Source organism: Primulina eburnea, chromosome 5 (assembly GCF_022965805.1).
Source record: "Primulina eburnea isolate SZY01 chromosome 5, ASM2296580v1, whole genome shotgun sequence".
Taxonomy (NCBI): domain Eukaryota; kingdom Viridiplantae; phylum Streptophyta; class Magnoliopsida; order Lamiales; family Gesneriaceae; genus Primulina; species Primulina eburnea.
This window is the reverse complement of record NC_133105.1, coordinates 3,406,764-3,425,457: the sequence shown is the minus strand read 5'-3', so window position 1 is coordinate 3,425,457 and position 18,694 is coordinate 3,406,764. Positions and strand designations below refer to the sequence as shown.

At 33.5% G+C, this 18,694-nt stretch overlaps 2 protein-coding genes across 6 annotated transcripts; both read left to right on the top strand.

Annotated features, from left to right (window-relative positions):
* Positions 1–809: 809 nt before the first annotated feature.
* LOC140832375 (large ribosomal subunit protein uL30y-like) lies at positions 810–3,243 on the top strand. 4 transcript variants are annotated; one of them, XM_073196371.1, is made up of 7 exons: positions 810–941; positions 1,759–1,942; positions 2,031–2,128; positions 2,210–2,267; positions 2,488–2,567; positions 2,679–2,781; positions 2,866–3,243. In XM_073196371.1, exons 2-7 carry the CDS (start codon positions 1,763–1,765, stop codon positions 3,079–3,081), a joined length of 735 nt encoding a protein of 244 aa, XP_073052472.1. In that variant the 5' UTR covers positions 810–941; positions 1,759–1,762; the 3' UTR covers positions 3,082–3,243. The 4 variants fall into 4 exon arrangements, with proteins under 4 accessions (XP_073052472.1, XP_073052471.1, XP_073052473.1 ...); XM_073196370.1 differs by having other exon boundaries at positions 821–959; XM_073196372.1 differs by having other exon boundaries at positions 834–959; positions 1,763–1,942.
* Positions 3,244–8,542: 5,299 nt separating this feature from the next.
* On the top strand, positions 8,543–18,328 carry LOC140832374 (protein TRANSPARENT TESTA 9-like). 2 transcript variants are annotated; one of them, XM_073196369.1, is made up of 21 exons: positions 8,543–8,992; positions 9,170–9,221; positions 9,347–9,423; positions 9,528–9,661; positions 9,760–9,856; positions 9,972–10,029; positions 10,491–10,599; positions 10,689–10,812; positions 10,891–11,077; positions 11,184–11,512; positions 12,092–12,180; positions 12,483–12,553; positions 13,349–13,459; positions 14,046–14,111; positions 15,918–16,055; positions 16,392–16,497; positions 16,581–16,649; positions 16,792–16,850; positions 16,996–17,155; positions 17,320–17,486; positions 17,689–18,328. In XM_073196369.1, the coding sequence occupies exons 1-21, from the start codon at positions 8,940–8,942 to the stop codon at positions 17,986–17,988; spliced, it is 2,556 nt and encodes an 851-aa protein (XP_073052470.1). In that variant the 5' UTR covers positions 8,543–8,939; the 3' UTR covers positions 17,989–18,328. The 2 variants fall into 2 exon arrangements, with proteins under 2 accessions (XP_073052470.1, XP_073052469.1); XM_073196368.1 differs by having other exon boundaries at positions 16,581–16,652.
* Positions 18,329–18,694: the final 366 nt, after the last annotated feature.

Here is an 18,694-nt window from a genome sequence, read left to right as displayed (position 1 = left end):
AAAACAGTCAAAATTTTCAAAGTAAAAAACAACAAGCTCGAGGTGGTCCTTGATTCAATAAATCATGAATCAGCTGAAATAAAAATCAACGTACCAAAAAAATTCAAGAAATTTTCTTGGTTAATCCAAATAATGAATCATCTGAAACAAAAATGCAGTAAGATTCATGATACATTACAAATAAGTCACTTATTTACAAATCATCAAATTCAGCACGAGCTTTTCTTTCACAATAATGAATCAAGAGTGTAAAATTTTGTGGTGGAAATCCTCTAGAAACAAGAAACAATGAATTTCAATTGATAAATGTATAATAAATGGGCAAAAACTTGTGTGAGACGGTCTCACGGGTCATATTTGTGAGACGGATCTTTTATCTGGGTCATACATGAAAAAGTATTACTTTTTATGCTAAGAGTATTACTTTTTATTGTGGATATGGGTAGGGTTGACCCGTCTCACGGATTAAGATCCGTGAGACGGTCTCACATGAGACTAACTCGGAAATGAGTGGGTCTTATGTGAGACCGTCTCACGGATCTAATCTGTGAGACGGGTCAACCCTACTCATATTCAAAATAAAAAATAACACTCTTAGCATAAAAAATTATGTTTTTTCATGGTTTACCCAAATAAGAGATCTGTCTCATAAATTCGACCCGTGAGACTGTCTCACACAAGTTTTTTTGCCGATGAAAATTATATGCCCAATCATCCGGACGAGAAAAATTGTACTCAGTTGGGCTTTTTTGGGAAAGCTACCTGCTTTGGACTTTCGGTAAGCTCTAGTGCCAGTCAAAGACCACCAAGTAAATAGGCTTAAAAGCCCATAAGGCCCGCAAACAAACCCTGCGATGCGGATTATATAGACTAGGGTTTTTTCTGAAGCATTTCCAGGGGCGCCACACTGCAACAGAAAACCCAAACTCCTCCTTGTGAAGGTGCTTATTTGGATTCCGGTAATAATTTGCTGAAATCATAGTCTGTGATTGTCGTTGATTTGTTTGATTTTCATTCGTGTCTTGTGATTTGATGTTTGATGTTAACCATGAGAAAATGGCAGGTATACGGTGTGGTATATGTATTTTTTTATCAGTGTTATATAGGTTCGTAACAGTTTGTTTATGTTATTTTTGTTGGATTCTGCTGTTTGATTCGGGAATTGATTTAAATAATTTGTGAGACATGTTTCTTGACTGCCATCCAAATTTGGCTTGTTTTTGGATACCTGCAAAAATAATGTATTTTTTTTAGTTGTGCCTTACGTTCACTTCCGAGTTATTCGTTCCTGAAGATCCAGAAAATTAAGTTTGTGATCTGAAATATGGTCGTTAATCTGGCTACTCATTTTGTAATCAAGAGAACTAAGATGCTGCAGAGGATGAAGTGTTTTTTGTTTTTTGCATACAGAGAGGGTGAAGTGGTTTTAATTTTGAACATTCACATTTTTCTCACAGAGGTTAGTTGAGGGATTTCTGTAAAAATTGTAACTTTTTAAATCTCTAATGCAATAATATTTTGCATCTCACATATTTTTCTCTCTTTCATTGAAGACCTGAAAGTTGCTGTGTACACTATTGAGTATTGACTATCGAAAACTTATAGAAACTATGGAAGTTATTTAGAATTATGAAAATATATCGTTTCTTTTGTAATTAGACTTGCTCTGAAGCTGTATAAAATTCCTAGTTGAATGTTTCTCATCTAGATAGGTCTAGCATCTGATTTTCTGTTCGTTTTATTTGGTTGCTTTGGTAGAAAGATGGTTGAGGAAGTCAAAGGTGGTGTTGTTCCCGAGTCAGTTTTAAAGAAGCAGAAGAGGAATGAGGAATGGGCCCTTGCAAATGCCAAAGAGCTTGGGGAAGCAAAGAAGAAGAGATCTGCGACCCGAAAGCTGATCTGCAGTAAAGCAAGGCTGTATGCAAAAGAGTACGAGGATCAGGTAAAAATCAACTTGTCTCTATTTTAGGAGCATTGGAGCAAAATAGAAAGTTTACGTGTTTATTATTTGGCTTGTGTGTGTTGTTCAGGAAAAGGAATTGATCCGCTTGAAGCGTGAGGCTAGATTGAAGGGAGGCTTTTATGTCAATGCTGAAGCTAAGCTTTTGTTCATTATCAGAATCAGGGGGTAAGTTGTTGAAAGTCCATGAAAACTTGGTTATATCTATACGTGAACCTTTCGTACTGATGTCATCAATATATCTAACAGAATCAATGCCATGCACCCAAGAACCAAGAAAATTTTGCAGCTTCTTCGTTTGCGTCAGGTGATTTATATTTGTTTGTGTTTCTTTTTAGTGAAGTGGTGTCAGCATAGTATTTTTTTCACCTTATTGTGCTTGTGTTTTCATAGATGAATAGTTTGAAGTTACCTGTCCACTTTATGTTTTCTCGTGGATATTGACATATTGTTGTTTTTATTTATTTTCTGTTCTTATAATATTTGCCCTAATATTAAATCTGATGTTTACTGTCAATTTATCTTAGATCTTTAACGGAGTCTTTCTGAAAGTTAACAAGGCTACGATGAACATGCTTCATAGGGTTGAGCCTTATGTTACATACGGGTAAGCCGATGCTCATCTGAAATGTGGAAAAATATTGCAAATTTTTGGAGTCAATCTCAAATAAACCATTCAAGCATTCAAGCAAATTCTCAATTCCATGTACCTTTCCAGTTACCCCAACCTTAAAAGTGTGCGCGAGTTGATCTACAAGCGTGGCTATGGAAAAGTCAATAAGCAAAGAACTGCATTGACTGATAACTCGATCATTGAGCAGGTTGCAATTTGAATTATCTTTCATTGGATACGACTCCTTTAAATATTCCTTAATCCGTTTATTTGTCTTGCATTGTTTGCATAGGTGTTGGGTAAACATGGGATAATTTGCATGGAAGATCTTATTCACGAGATCTTGTCCGTTGGACCCCATTTCAAGCAAGCAAACAATTTCTTGTGGCCATTCCAACTCAAGGCACCTCTAGGTGGATTGAAGAAGAAGAGGAACCATTATGTGGAGGGTGGTGATGCTGGTAATCGTGAGGATTACATCAATGAGCTTATTCGAAGGATGAACTGAGTTTAAAGAAGTTTTGTTTTACTTGAAGCATTTTGTTATTTGTCAAATTTCTGGGATATTCAATGGGATCGGAATATCGTTTCATGTATGCTTTAACTTGCTATTTGCATTTTGAGATTTGGACCTTAATTTAGTATCCGCTATTATATAATTGGTTTCGCTGCTTTGGATCTGTCAGAGAAGAGTGAGTTTCCTCAGCTTAATCAAAACCCAGGATACCTTAAAAATGTTTTGTCCTTGTTTGTAATTACCCAAATATCGTTTTAATCTTAATTCAATATTTTCTCTTCAACCAAAACGGCACCACCGGAACTTTTTTCTGATCCTACTAAAAGTGTTTTTCAAAAGAATTTCTATTTAAATATTTTATCGTACGGGAAAAAAAGCAAGCCATGCCCATTACCCGTTGTATATAATATTAACTGTCATTACTGTTCCTATAATGAGGGTGTTAGAGAAAGACATCCTCTTATCGGTTTCAACTTCTAGATTATTTTTACTCTATTATTAATATCTCGAACTTTCATACACATTATTGCTGTTATCTATTCAGATTTTTCAGATGACTATTATAGTAACATAATAATTTACTTTAAAAAAATCTTTTACAAATATACATATTTGAGACTTACTAGCATGACATAATATAGACGTATGTATGCTTTGAAAATGGTGTAGAGCCACTGCAAAGTCACCTCCAACCATGACCGAAGAAAGGACAAGTGTATGCGTGCTTCAAGCATCCGTCTGTCACACAAATAATATTAATCCGCATGCTCATCTTGAAAGAATATTACATAAATCCCAAAACCAGACCTCAAAAAATGACCAAGGGACTGTCTCTATCTAAATCACCAGAAATTTGCCAGGGAATGGAAGCCACAAAGGAGAGGAAAGAGCAGACACAGAAGGAGCAAGAACAACAAAATACAACAGGTGATTCAATGGGTGAATTAGCTAGGGAGATTATTCGAGAATCCATTATTACCAAAAGCGCAGACGGCAAAACAAGCAACCCCTGCAGTCACGGTGGAAGTGTTGCGAAAGAACCTGAAGATGTGTTGGCATATTCAAGAACTGTTCGCCACACCGACTCTTCACTGGAATGATCGATCTCTTCATTAGTTTCTCTCTTCCTGTTGGATATATGCCATTTTAATAATGCACCAGTACTGTGTTTTACATTAACGAGTAAATTTACTAATCTTTGGTTGGTTTTGTACTCTTTTTCATTGTGTTTTGGTTTGATGAAAAGGGTTATAGTTCAGCTAAACTTTCCAACAAAATTCCTAAACAACAATACATGTTAGCAAATTATCGAAACTAAGTTGAGATTTATTGGATGAAGTGCCTTCAACTAAAGTATGCTTGCGATCCAGTAGTGGGGATTTGGTATGGAATAGCTCAGTACTTTCATGTGTTTAAGCAAAAAATGACCAAGCCATCATTCAATTATATCGAAAGATGTACCTCTCCTCTGCAGTTAATTCATACCGACTTATATGATTTAAAACATGTGCGAACTAGGGGAGTTAAAAAAAATTTTGACATTTATAGACGATTACATAAGATACTATTAAATATATTTTTTAAGAAATAATGTCGAGACACTCGAGAGATTTAAAAATTTATAAAATCTAAGTTGAAAATCAACTTGGTAAACAAATAAAAAATGTACAAAATGATATATATGGTAAATACACAGCATCATTTGATGAGTTTTACTTTGATTGAACATTGTTCATCAAAATACCGCTCCATAATCACCTAAATCAAACATGATTTCCAAAAGGAAAATCTAGAGTTTGAAAAAAATGATGAATGTAATGTTACTAAGTTCGGGCTTACCCGAAATCTTGTGGGGGAAGTGATATTTTTGACTAAATACATTGTGAATAAGTTACCCCACTAGAATTAAAAACCGTATGAAGTGTGAAAAGGTCACAAACTTGCTTATAAATACATCAAAGTGTTGGGGTGCTTGACAATTTAAAATAGAGAAGCCAAAACAAGTTGAAATCGAGACAAATGTAATCTACATATGCATTGGATATGCACATAACAATAATGTGCATATAGATCCATACCGCATAAATCGACAATTTTTGGAATGAATGAAATAAAGATTGTTGAGCAAGAAATGTTGTGTTTTTTGAAAATGTATTTCCTTGCAAAGAAATTAAACATCAAATTCTAGGAAAAAAACAATAGAAATACCAAACAAAGGTTATCTTCAAGGGGAAGAACTTAATTCTAGCAAGAGATTAATTGAACTGACAAGTTAAATATTTCATCAAGAATAAAAGCTTAATCAAATGGAATTACCTCTTGAAAAAGACAATCTTAGTTCTAGTAAAAGGACTAGAGAAATGACAAACAAAGATTCTACACAAAATGAAGAACCTAGATGGATCAAAAGGGCCAGAATTGCAAAGAAATCTGGTCCAAAATTTATGCTTACAAGTTGAAAAATTAACCAAAGTCCTTGCAAGAAGTGTGTTTAGTCCTGATGCATCATATTGTAAAGAGGTTTTCAACTCATAAATAGATATTATTTTGAAAAATCACATTTGAGGAATTCGTGGATCTTCCATCGGATATCAAACCATTACGATGCAAATAGATTCAGAAAAAAAGTTGATACATCGGTCGAAAAATACAAGGCTCGACTTATGATTAAAAGATATAGATAAAAAGAAGATCTTATCATTTTTGGCACTTATGATCATTTTTGGCACTTATTCACAAGTTTCGAGAATAACTTCTATTTGTGTACTCAATTTTATTGTAGCACTGCATAACCTTTAGATACACCAATAGATGTGAAAATCACATTCTTGAATTGTGAGTTTGAAAAAGCGATCAATATGGATCAACCTGAAAGATTTATTATTTAGGGTTAAGAAAAAAGTGTGGCTACTTGTTAAATTATTGTATGGATTTGAGCAAGCACCTAAGCAATGACATGAAAAATTTGAAAATTTTATGTTGCCAAATTATTTTAAGATTAACGAGTATGATAAATATGTTTGCATCAAAAGCACACAAGATTTTATCTAATGTTATGTCTCTATGTTGAGGACATGCTTATAATGGAGAACAATCAAGACTTGATTAATACAACAAATCAAATGTTAACAAGACATTTTGATATGAAAGATATGTAGCATTGCAAATGTCGTACTATGTATTAAAATATTTAAGACTTCAAAAACAATTGTTATATCACGGTCTCATTACGTTGAAACTCTCTTGAAGAAGTTCAATGCATTCAATTATCCTCCAAGGAAAACGCCAAATAAGAAAAATATCATGGGGAACCAATCTCATAATTAGAATACTCTAAAGTTATTGGAAGTCTGATGTACATCACAAATTGTACTCGAACGAACATCACATGTGTCATGAATAAGCTGAGTCGATTCACGAGTAACCCAACTGAGATTCATTAGAAGGCTTTACAATCGTGCTTAGATATCTAAGACATACTCTGGGGTATAAGTTGCAATACATGAAATATTATGCAGTTCTTGAGGGATACAACGATGCAAATTGGATTTCTGACACTAAAAATTGCAAATCAATAGTGGATATGTCTTTAGTCCTTGACTGGGATTTGGTCTCTTGGAGGTCATCCAAAGTAATTTGTATTGCTAGATCCACCGTGAAGTCTGTGTTATAGTTCTAGACAAAACCACAGAAGAAGCTAAATGGTTATGCAACTTTCTAGAGGAAATTTCTTCTTGTGTCTGCAATAATAATATATTGTGAGAGTCAATATTATGTAAGGGCAAAAAAAATATTTACAATGGCAAGTCTCGACATATTCATCAAAGACATAATACCGTGTGACAATTGATCTTTAATGGAGTTATCATTGTTGATTATGTCAATTCAAACGGTAACTTGATGAATACGCTTACAAAGACGTTAAATAGAGATAAAATGTATAGATGACATACAAGAGAGAAAAAGAACAAATTTCTTCATATTGATTTTATATTCTTCCTTTTTCATACAAAAGAGTTTTCAATATTTTATGGTTTATGAACTTGTGGTTTATTGTACTATAATTACAAGGACCCGGATCCCCTACAGTGCACAGCAACATGCTGTGCACTTACATGGAATTTTTTTTATTCTCTTTTTTTTTTCACTTTTTTCCCTTTCTTTATCTCTTTTATTTTCCCTCTGTTTTCTTCCAAATGTATGAATTATTTATTTTGGATGAAAATATGATGTTGAATTAATAATTTTACAATTAAAAATTACAATTTTAAATTTTTACATGTGAAAAACCGTATCATTTTTTTCGAATTTGATGAGTACTATTAATTTTTTTTTCAATGAACAAAATTTTTAACAATATAAAACTATTAATATGTTAATACTTAAATTAAAATTTAAAATATTTCCATCATGCAATATCAAAAACTAAAATTCAACATCACATTTTCATCAAAAATAAATAATTCATACATTTGGAGGAAAATAGAGGGAAAATAAAAGAGATAAAGAAAGGGAAAAAAGTGAAAAAAAAAAGAAAAAAATTTTAAAAAAATAAAAAAAATTCCATGTAAGTGCACAGCATGTTGCTGTGCACTGTAGGGGATCCGGGTCCTAATTACAAGTACAGTTATTATATCATTAGAGAAAAATGTTACATTTCAAAGTAGACGTAATCTTTTTAAGAAAATCATATTTAACGCAAGTCTTAACTATTTGTTTTCAAATATTTCATCAACATCCATTGTATTTTCACATACATATAAGAAATAACAACACTTTTCGGCGCATCGATAAGTATACGAAATGAAATTTACATTCAATATGAGGTAAGAGAGAAATTTTTCATGATACATGATATCAAAATCAACTGCTTTAATTGAAGAAGATATCTAATTTTAACTATAGATATCTCATATAAGATTGTTCTTAAAATGGAAGATTTGAAACATAAATTTCAAATTCATTTGCTGGTTTTGTATGAATTTTTGTTGAGTGAATTGTGTCAATCCACGTATATGTAACGTTATTATGATAAATATTTGAAATTAATTTAAGACGAGTGTATTTCAAATATATTCATCAAATAGTTCCCCCTATTAAATCAGTATTTTAAATTAATTCTTTAATTCAAACGCAACTTTACAGTGGATACATAAGGTTTATGTTAGATACTAAAAATATATATATATATATATAATATATATAATTTTTATTAGTGAGTTGATATTTACCGTTCTTTTTTTATTATTAGTACTCATTTATAAATAATTTAAATAACACAGAACAAAAAATAATATCAACTCTTTTTATATATAACTCTATATTTTGTACGGCTTGCTTTCCATCCATGTTAATTACTCTTATCTATACTACCAAAAACTAGTTGTCGGTATTTGATACGATGTCAATAATTTTCGAAATTACATATAATTTTATATCAACTTTTGACAGGTGGCCACCGCCGGAGAACACCTACGCATCCTCTAATTTTTTTTCAAGGCTCCGACCCGATTCGTCAAAAGCCCGATCAAGTTTTACCCCCAAATTGTCATCTCTACCCCGAGAATCCCCTCGCATCTTCTCTTTCCCGTCGCCGATTTCTATTCCCGGCTGACAATTCAGCGAGCGAAAACCCCAAATCTATATCCGTAAGCTTCGGTTTAGGGCAATTGTCTGTCGCGTTTACAGTTCTCCTTGATAGGAGTAAGCGCTCGATGAAATCAATCACTTGCTCAGGAAATCGACATAGGAGAAAACTGATTCTCTGATTGAAGTATGTAGGCCATGTTGAGGATGAGTTTTGATGCGAAGAAGAAGAAGAAAAAAAAGCTGTGATCGCGAGTAAGAGGATGTGGTTTTCCTTTTGGAGATCCCGGGATCGATTCTCTTTAGATGAACTCAGGTAGCTTTGATTTTGCACCAATTATGGTGATTGTCTTTTGTTACCTTCGAATTCTCCCAGGAAATGAGTTACGCGTAGTACCCAAGCTTTGTGTTCAAATTCTGTACCGTGTGGTTCGTTTTCTGCTGCGCAGCATTACTACTTTAACACTAAAAATTTACTTGATCTCGTGTGTAGATACTTGATTGATCATTTGACGAAAGTTCAAATTGTGAATGAGGTTAACAAGGTAATTTGTTTCTCTTGCTGAAACTGGGGGGCTAGAGTATCATTACATATTCGGTATTATAATTTTATCGTGTTTTGGTAGCATTTTTCAATTGAACTCCAACCTGGTTCTATAATATTGTGCAGGACTTTGTGATTGAGGCATTGAGATCTATTGCAGAGTTGATTACTTATGGTGACCAACATGATGCTGCTTTTTTTGAGTAGGATTTGAATGCTTTAATATTTGATAAGCCAGTGATGCTTAAACTGCTACTACCCATATTCTTTTTAACTCAATTCATGAGCCTTTTTGGTTTTATATTAGGCTTTTTATGGAGAAGCAGGTTTTGGGCGAATTTGTACGCATATTAAGAATCAGTAAAACTGTGACAGTTTCAGTCCAGCTTTTGCAAACAATGAGTATTATGATCCAGAACCTTAAAAGTGAACATTCAATATGTAAGATATCATAATGGTATTCCGATTTTAGCAACCAATTTTTTTAAGCTGGCTTTTTTTTAATCTCTGATTAATTATCTCTTTGAACAACTTTGCAGATTATATGTTTAGCAATGAACATGTGAACTACCTTATTACTTACTCATTTGACTTCCGAAACGAGGAGCTGTTGTCTTATTACATATCTTTTTTAAGGTTTGCTTCATAATTCAGTGTTTTTGTTAATTATTTAATTCAATATGTGTAATTTCCTTTGATACCCTGTATGGATCTCAACATTTTTTTTTTCCAATTGCGTATGCACTGTCAGGGCAATAAGCGGAAAGTTGAACAAGGACACCATTTCTCTTCTTGTCAAGATGCATGATGTAAGTTCAGTTAGCTTATCCTATCACCAGTCACTGGCTTTTTTGTCGACTCAACTGTGTTAATTTGTTTTGGAATGATTATAAGGTTATGAGGGAGTTTGGATTATCGTTAGTCCTTGGACCTGTGAACAGAATTGTGTTGGAGCATAATATATTTTGAGTTCTCGGATTTTATATATATATAAATGAAATTATGGAAATCACAAGCTTAAAAATGAAAATTAGCTGGCTTGAGAAAGTGGATAAATATACAACTTCTTCATTAATAAAGGTTCTGTTTTTGAATGCTGCTTACACTTAACTAATATTTCATTTACGCATTTTAGCTTTGCTAATGTTATACGCTATGGCAATCCTGGCTGGGATCTTACCACTCGGCGAACAATGTTTTTTGTTTAAAATGGAAAAAATAATTAACTTGTCATTATGTTATTCTTTAATCACTTTTTTTTTGAACTTAGGATGAGATTGTTTCTTTCCCACTCTATGTTGATGCGATACGTTTTGCTTTCCATGAAGAAAGCATGATTCGGACTGCTGTGCGTGCATTAACACTTAATATTTATCATGGTGAGTCTCTGCTCTTTAACCTCTGTAACTTCCAAATCAGTAGAAAATGGCCCAAAACGACATAAACCATATATTTTGTTGATTTTCAGTTGGAGATGATGCTGTAAATAGGTTTATATCAAGGGCTCCTCATGAGATTTATTTCTTGAATTTGATCAAATTTTTTAGAGATCAATGCAGCAATTTGAATCATTTGGTTTCAGACGCTTCTAAGTAAGTTGTGACATACTGTTTTTCACATCATGGTTTTTATTTCATTATTAACGGCAATGGGTATTTTCCCAAATATAGGAATCTGGGCCCAGAATCAAGATCTTCTGTTCTTTCTGCAGTTGATGAGATCGAGGACAATCTCTATTACTTCAGTGATGTTGTCTCTGCTGGGATTCCTGATGTTGGGAGGTTAATAATGGACAACATTTTGAAGCTATTGATATTTCCATTGGTTCTTCCTTCTTTGAGAATGGAAACTGTCAATGTATGCACTTGTTTCTCATTTTTGGTTTTCGTGTCCTCATGTTATGATTTTTTTGACGTTTTTTTATTGCAAAGATTTTTATTATGATTCTCCGAATGTCATTCAGGAGACAAGAATTGGTGCTGTCACTTCTTTATATTTACTTTGTTGCATTTTGCGCATTGTCAAAATCAAAGATCTGGCAAACACTGTAGCTGCTGCTCTTCTGTGTCGAACAGAGAACTTCGCCGTAGATGCCGTAGACAAAATCAATGGTTATAAGTTGGAACATGGTTCTTCAAACACATGTCAAAATTCTAATGCTATTAATCAGAGTTCAGAGTCTGAGAATGGAAGTTTGCTAGTTACAATTCCAACATCTGGTTCTTCGCAAATCCATCCAGAAAATGGTACCTTGGGGCAAGATTGTAGTTCTAGTACATCATGTGCTCCTAGGTAATTAATACTGTTGATCACTTGATCTCATTCAAATCATAATTTCATTACAATAGCTTTAATCTTATATGTAACATGCATATATTAGCTGTTATATTGTAGTTTACTGAATTGTCAAAGGGTCTTTAGTTGAGTTTTGTTGTCACACATGTTTTTTCTACATCAGCTCCACTTTTGACCTCCATTTTGTTCATGGGCGTGAGCAGCAATTTGATATATTAGTTTCTTGAAATCTATAGCCTCAAATAAGGTTAGGAAAATACCTAGTAGAATATTATAACAGCTATTTGTTATCCGTCCACCCCGTAATGTTCCTACTTGAACGTGGTGTTGCTGTTAGTTTCTCATAATTCTTCTGTTGACTACATGCTCCTAGGGTTGCAGTTTATGAGGCTGTATTATCCAATTTTTTCACTTGATATCGATAACTCTGACAATTATGAAATTGTCTGTAAAATGTTTAGATGCATAAAATGGTATGCATCATGGCTAAGATTAAGCTTATTCATTATCTTGTGTTTATGACAGCCTGATAATGTGCAAATTTAAGTATACTTACTGTTATTGCAAATTGTGCAGGGAGGCTTTGCTTTCTTATGTTAGCAGCGGCAACGATGTTCAAGTTTCAGGCTCTTTAAGTGTGTTTGCTACCTTATTACAGACTAAAGGTTCTGTTGAAAATCTTGTGCTACTCACCTGATGCTCACATACAATGTACTTATATCGTGTTTGGGTCGAGTTGTTTTTTTATTGATTTAAATCCCTGATCTTAGTCCACTATATTAGATGCACTAGAAAGTTTTCAGAAAAAAAATGACGGATTATGTGGCAGGCAGTTGAAACTTGTAATTTTCAGTTGCTAAAAAGTTCATACAATTTGAAACCACTTGATATAAATGAAGGATATTAAATTCATTGCGAAAATCTTTAAATTCAAACATGACTTTTGAAGTAATTTGTGCACCTGCAGAACTGGATGAGTCGATTGTAGATGCTCTTGGCATACTTCCACAACGCAGGCAGCATAAGAAGCAGCTGCTGGTATGTGGTCTTGAGATTTTTTCATTGTCATTGTTTAGAGAAAAGAAAATCGCATGGCTTCTTATAAAAAAAAATCATTGAACTTTGTTTTATATAAATAAAAATAATGATATTTGGAAGTCATCTTGCAGTTAAAAGGAGAACGTTAAGCGAAAGGGTATTTGCATAGGAAGGGAAGGTTAAAATCTTTTTATATGCTAGTGCTTCGTCGCATGCAACAAATTTTTTTTAATGAATTTGATTTATATTAAAGCAGGAGTAATATCATAATTGTCAAAATTAATGAGGGGCCACTTTGCTATTTTTGAATTTGACCATACCGACCTACAAATTTTTGTCTCTGAAAGCTAATTCTTAATGTAGTATTAGTATTCGATTGCACATGTTTCGTGCTTGTACAGTCTTTTTTTAATAAAAAAAATTGTAAAATAATAAAAAAAGAAAAAAGAAAAATGCCATTACCGACCAAAAAGTGGTCTACCTCTCGCATCTTTAATGAGTGAATACTTTTTCCATTGTGTATTTCCCGCATGGAAAATGGCTAGAAAGTTAATTAAATGTAGTTTATACTTTTCAGAAAAGGTAAAAGAAGTTGCATTATGTTGAAACTTGTATTTTCTACACTATTTCATTGTAATTCAGACATTTGTCATAACTTGTTTGGAGTTTTGAAATTAAGCCATGATGTTTATTTTGGTGTACTTTTAATATGCTAATTATTTTCTTTTATGTGAAACAACATTATGTCAATGCTGTTGGTTGATGGAGAGTGCTGCATTTCTTGTGTGATTACAGCGAGCCTTAGTTGGGGAAGATTCTGGTGAAGAACAACTCTTTTCTTCAGAAAGTAGTTTGGTCAAAGATGGCACAAGTAGTGGCCTTGGTTTCTATCTGAAAAAGCTGAGGGTACATGTTCTTTTGCATCTGCTGTTGCTGCCTCACCTCCTAATGTTTCTGTACTTGAGAACGTTGAATATTTTATTTATGTGATAGTGGATCATTGTTGATTTAATTGCAAAGTCTATTTTGTTCTCATGTAGACCTCTTGAAAAGTAAAATGTGGATACTATTTATCATTACGGATTACCACTGGAAAAGTATTTTTGCTAATCTTATTTTCTGTAAATGAAACTTGTCCGCTTTTCTGAATTTCTTTTTATCTTAGTCATATATCCTTTCTTATGATCTGTCCTGGTTGAATAAAATTATACATTCATTAGCTAGTATTCCTCCAACACCACTGTGTGAAATGTTATTGTGTTAATGTTCAAGTTGCGAAATGTCATGAATTGTTGTTTGAAGCAATTAATTAAAGTGTAAACTTTTGTAGATATTGCACTTGCATTGTTTTCTTTTACAATTTTTTTGGATTTTTGAACTTCAGTTGTTTTAAGTTTGTAGTTAAGCACATTCATGTTTTGGTTTAATGGGTATAGTTCAAACAAGTGACTAGTAAAAGCATGATGTGTTTTAATTCGATCTCAATCTGCAGGATCACTATGGAGTTTCATGTGGATGCCCGGAGGATGAAACTAGCCCTCGCGTGCATAGGTTTCAAGTATGTGCTTGACGAGTAAATCTATTGAATCATTTTTAAACTGTAAATCTGTTCATCTTATAAACTGTTTTTACACTTCAGATTATGTTAATGATCTTTGACTGCAATGTGCATGTACATGAAATTTTAGTAAATTTTTGCATAAATATAAGTAATTAATTATGTTGGAATTAATTTTTCGCTAATTTTTGTATTTGAAAATTTTATTTGGTCATGTTTTGTTTTGCTTTCTCATAAAAAAATGTACTATGGGAGATTGCATTTCAAGAAAACATATGATGTGTTTTGTAGATCAATGGTATTCATTACAAGTGGCTCTTAGTTATATTATATAACTAGTAAAAGATGCACACATGTTGCATGTGTAATTATTATTTTTAATTTAATCAAATAATACTAAACAATTAACTCGAAAGTATTTTCAAGAAGAATTGTTCGATTTAAAAGGGAAGATTGGTTTATATTTTTTTATGTAAAATATGGGAGGAGGTTTTTAGTAGGGTAAGAAAGGTAATTATGAATTTAAATATTTTGGTGTCCTCTAATTTAGTTACTCTAAGGGGCTTAAACTTAATAGAATAGTATAGATATATAATACGTTACATTTCTGTGTAAAGTATAGTTCTAGTATTTTTTTCACGATAGCTTTCGAGTTTGAGTTTTATTTTGTTATCTTTTTTCCCTCTTAAAAATAAGATGTTATGGGGAATTTCAGAGACAGGATAATTGCCGGATCTCTTAATAATATATGATAGATATTATAGATGATGTGGAATTGAGATTTCGGATAAGAAAATTTGGTGCAGTTTTGCAATCAAAGGTAGTCACGACAGGCTATCCTCCATGTAGAAAGTTACTTATATAGGATATATGTATGTGCTCTACTTGGTGATAAGAGCTCACAAGTTCTATTAGCTTTATGTTGTTTATAATTTCTATTCAAGAAAATTTGTGTACAGTATCCAGATAAGATGCGTATCAGGATTCAGGGAGCTTATGATCATATGATCATGTGATCATGATTGTTTTATGTACTGAAATTTGAATATGGCTAGAGAAACTCTATTCTGTTCTGGGAACTTCTTATTCCTAATCTTTTGAATCCTTATTCCTGCATGCTTCTTTCTCATTCACTACTTCACGTACGGAATCCGGAGTGGAATTGGTTCACATTCTCTTATTTGGTTCAGTCGTTTAAACTAGCTCAAGAGAATCGTTACTCTCTTCTTTGGATGTTAACCTAGGGGGACCATGCTAACTAAAAAGTAACCAACCCTTCATGGTTCAAGTGCCAAAGCAAGTCACTGCAGGGCTATTTGAAATATTCCTCTAAAATCAAAGAGGATGTCATCTTGTTTTTTGAATAAGTAGTGGGCCGAGGATAAAATAGAACTTAGATTCTTGTTATCTTGCATGTAATTGTTACTGCTCGTAGAAACAGAAAGTGCATGAATCAGGACGAGCAACAACCTGCAAGACCGACTGTACCGCGGATATATACTCTCAAAGCTTTAAAGTAGTTGTTTGAGAACAAGCAAAGGGAATTTTTTTAGCCCAGTCAGAGCTTCTCAAATGCATATGCACGCCGCTGGGCAGCTATTAGTTAATTTTTTCATATGTTGGTGTTTTTATTTATTTGGCCAAATAACTGTTGAAACCAAATAAAACACGTCAGCCAGTAAATAAAGCAAGTAAAATATGAATCCCATGAGCGTCATATCAGGACTGCTTTTTACTCAGATAGCTCTCTGTTTTCCTGTGTTTTCTGTTGAAGTAATGTTCTAGAATCTGAATTTCTTATTTTAGGTACTCGATACACTGGTCGGTCTCTTCTGCAGGTCAAAGATCTCTGCAGAAACATTGTGGGATGGTGGTTGGCTTTTGCGCCAATTGCTACCTCATAGTGAGAGAGAGTTTAACAGAAGTCATCTTGGATTACTCCAAGTAAGTCATTCTTCAAGGAAAATTGCTTATGCCATGTGGACTCTTATTTAAATGATGCAGTTTCACCTGTGAAGTGTCTTACTTTTATTGCCTCATGGATCCATGACAAGTCGAGATTAAAAACATCTTAACTGCGCCTAAATTTTTGTTAATTTTCATTAATGCTGCTTTGATATTGATATTTCTATTCATTTTGTTCTTGAGATCTTTGTTATCATGTTGCAATCTAAACCGCTGATGCAATCTTCAGATTTCTATTTGTGCTCCATGTTAAGCTGTATTTACCGACAATATGAGTTTCCTGTATGGAAATTGAAGATGGTCTTTTTTGCTTAGGATTCACTCTACAATTGCAGTAATCGTGTTCTAGAGGAGACAAGAGGAACTTGGTCTGATATGTTGGTGACAGTTCTTTGTGACGAATGGAGAAAGTGCAAAAGAGGTTTGCTGTTTTTCCTGCTTTAATAGAGGATAGCTTTTCATGAATTCTTGAAACATGTTGGATAACACAGTTCTTACTTGTAGCTATTGAGTCTTCTTCTCCTCGAAAAGATCCGAAGTCTATACTTTTGCCACAACATAAATCTCTCTCAGGTGGTATCATCTCTCTCTGTCATGCTTTAACGTTAAACAAATTTGAAATATCAGAATACCTACCACTGTATACGTAGCATGTTTAAATGGTTTTCCATTTTATAAGCAACCATTTTAAATGATTCATATCTTGAGTTGACAGGGCTTACTTCCGGTGAATCATCATTTGCTGCTGGTGAAAGAATGTGCGAGACAGTGAAGGTCGTGCTGAAGAAAAAGCTTTCATTATGACATTGTCATTAAATTTTATTAGAACATAGTTCTGCTCTCTTAACTGTCAATTGTCAATGCAATGCTTTTTAATGTTTTTCCATTTGACGGTTGAGTATATTTCTCCCCTACCCAGGTGTATGTACTGCTTCATCATCTCCACATTTTCTCGCTCGGGAGAGTTTTGCCAGATCAACCTACACTGCTCTCGGCAGCTGAAGTTTCAACAGAAGCTAGAGCAAAAAATACTGGTGTAAATCCACCAGGACCAAAGCCAAGCACTGAGATTAATCTTGGTATTTTTGAACTTTTTTAAACCTATTTTATTATTGTTTTTGACAGTTGTCCGTTTTCTTGCTTTCTAGTTCTCGTGAATTTTGGCACGCACTCAGTAAAAGATCACCAATCTACACATGCTGTTATACTTGTCATTTAAAAATGTTATGTCAACCTTCTGCAGTGGAAGCATTGCCATGTAGAATCGCATTTGAAAGGGGAAAAGAGCGCCATTTTCGTTTTCTGTCGATCACTATGGGAACCTCAGGGTGGCTTGTTCTTGCAGAGGAGTTACCCATGAAACAAGGTTATGGAGTTGTCCGAGTTGTAGCCCCGTTAGCTGGATGTAATGTGAGTAGTGCTTTTGCAATTTATTAATTTCTGCCAAAACAACTTAAATTGAGAGAATTGTTTTCTAAAATCAGTCCCTATATGCTACAGCAGAGAAAATTTTGTCTTAAAACAAATTTTTACATCCGAATTTCAAAATATATTTTAGATTTTTCATTTACAAATCACGTAACATTGAGACGTATGTTTTACCCCATGACAGCCCAGAATAGATGATAAGCATTTGAAGTGGTTGCACCTTCGAATCCGTCCATCCTCATTCCCTTTCTCTGACACCAGTAAGGATATGAACCACGAAAAAGTGAAATCGAAAGCTTTGGTAGATGGAAGGTGGACTCTAGCGTTTCGAGATGAGGAGATTTGCAAGCGTGCTTTATCCATGATTGTTGAAGAGGCCAATTTACAGAGCCATCAGGTAGAAACTATACTAAAACCTTTGCTTGAACTTGATAAAAATTTAGATAATTCAAGTTTTCAACATACAGAAGGCAACTCTTCTTGAAATTTCCTCCTAATTCTTTGTTAATTTTAGATTGCCAGCAACCCCATCTGTACATTACTTTCAAAATAATCTATAGGTGTGTGTTTAGTGTAGAATGCTCGATTGTTAGTATCATTTGATGTATATACGAGATCAACCTGTCCCCCTTAAGCTCTGCATTTCGAATTGTTAGCTTCTCTACCCACAATGCATCCTTTTAACCACTTTGCCTTTTGAACCACATTCGTAAGTTTTGTAATTGCGATAATACATACATTTGATCTAATGAAAGGAAATGTTTGAGCCAAATAAACTCTTTGTTCGGTCAAAGTGTTGAGCTTTGCATGTTTTTTTTTTAAAATTTTTAGTATCATATTTGTTCTCCGAAGTCAGCACGGTTCTATACTTCTAGAAATCCCCATTCTTATTTTCGTTTCTGTATACGAACTTAAACTATTGATTAAAGTTACGTTGCTTTACTTCAGAATTTATTATTATTATTATTTGGTCTGTGACAAAGGGATTTAAATTTAATGATGAAATGTGGGAGATTTAATTTGTGGCAGAATGCTATTGAATTCTTGGACTGAATACTGTCAAAGGCAGTTTCAGGATGCGACGACTCGTTAATGTCAACGTTCCCAGAATTGAGTCATAGATATCTTATAAAAATTCTTAAAATATTATTTGTCGCGTTCACAAATAATCAGGGAACAAAATTAGCGGT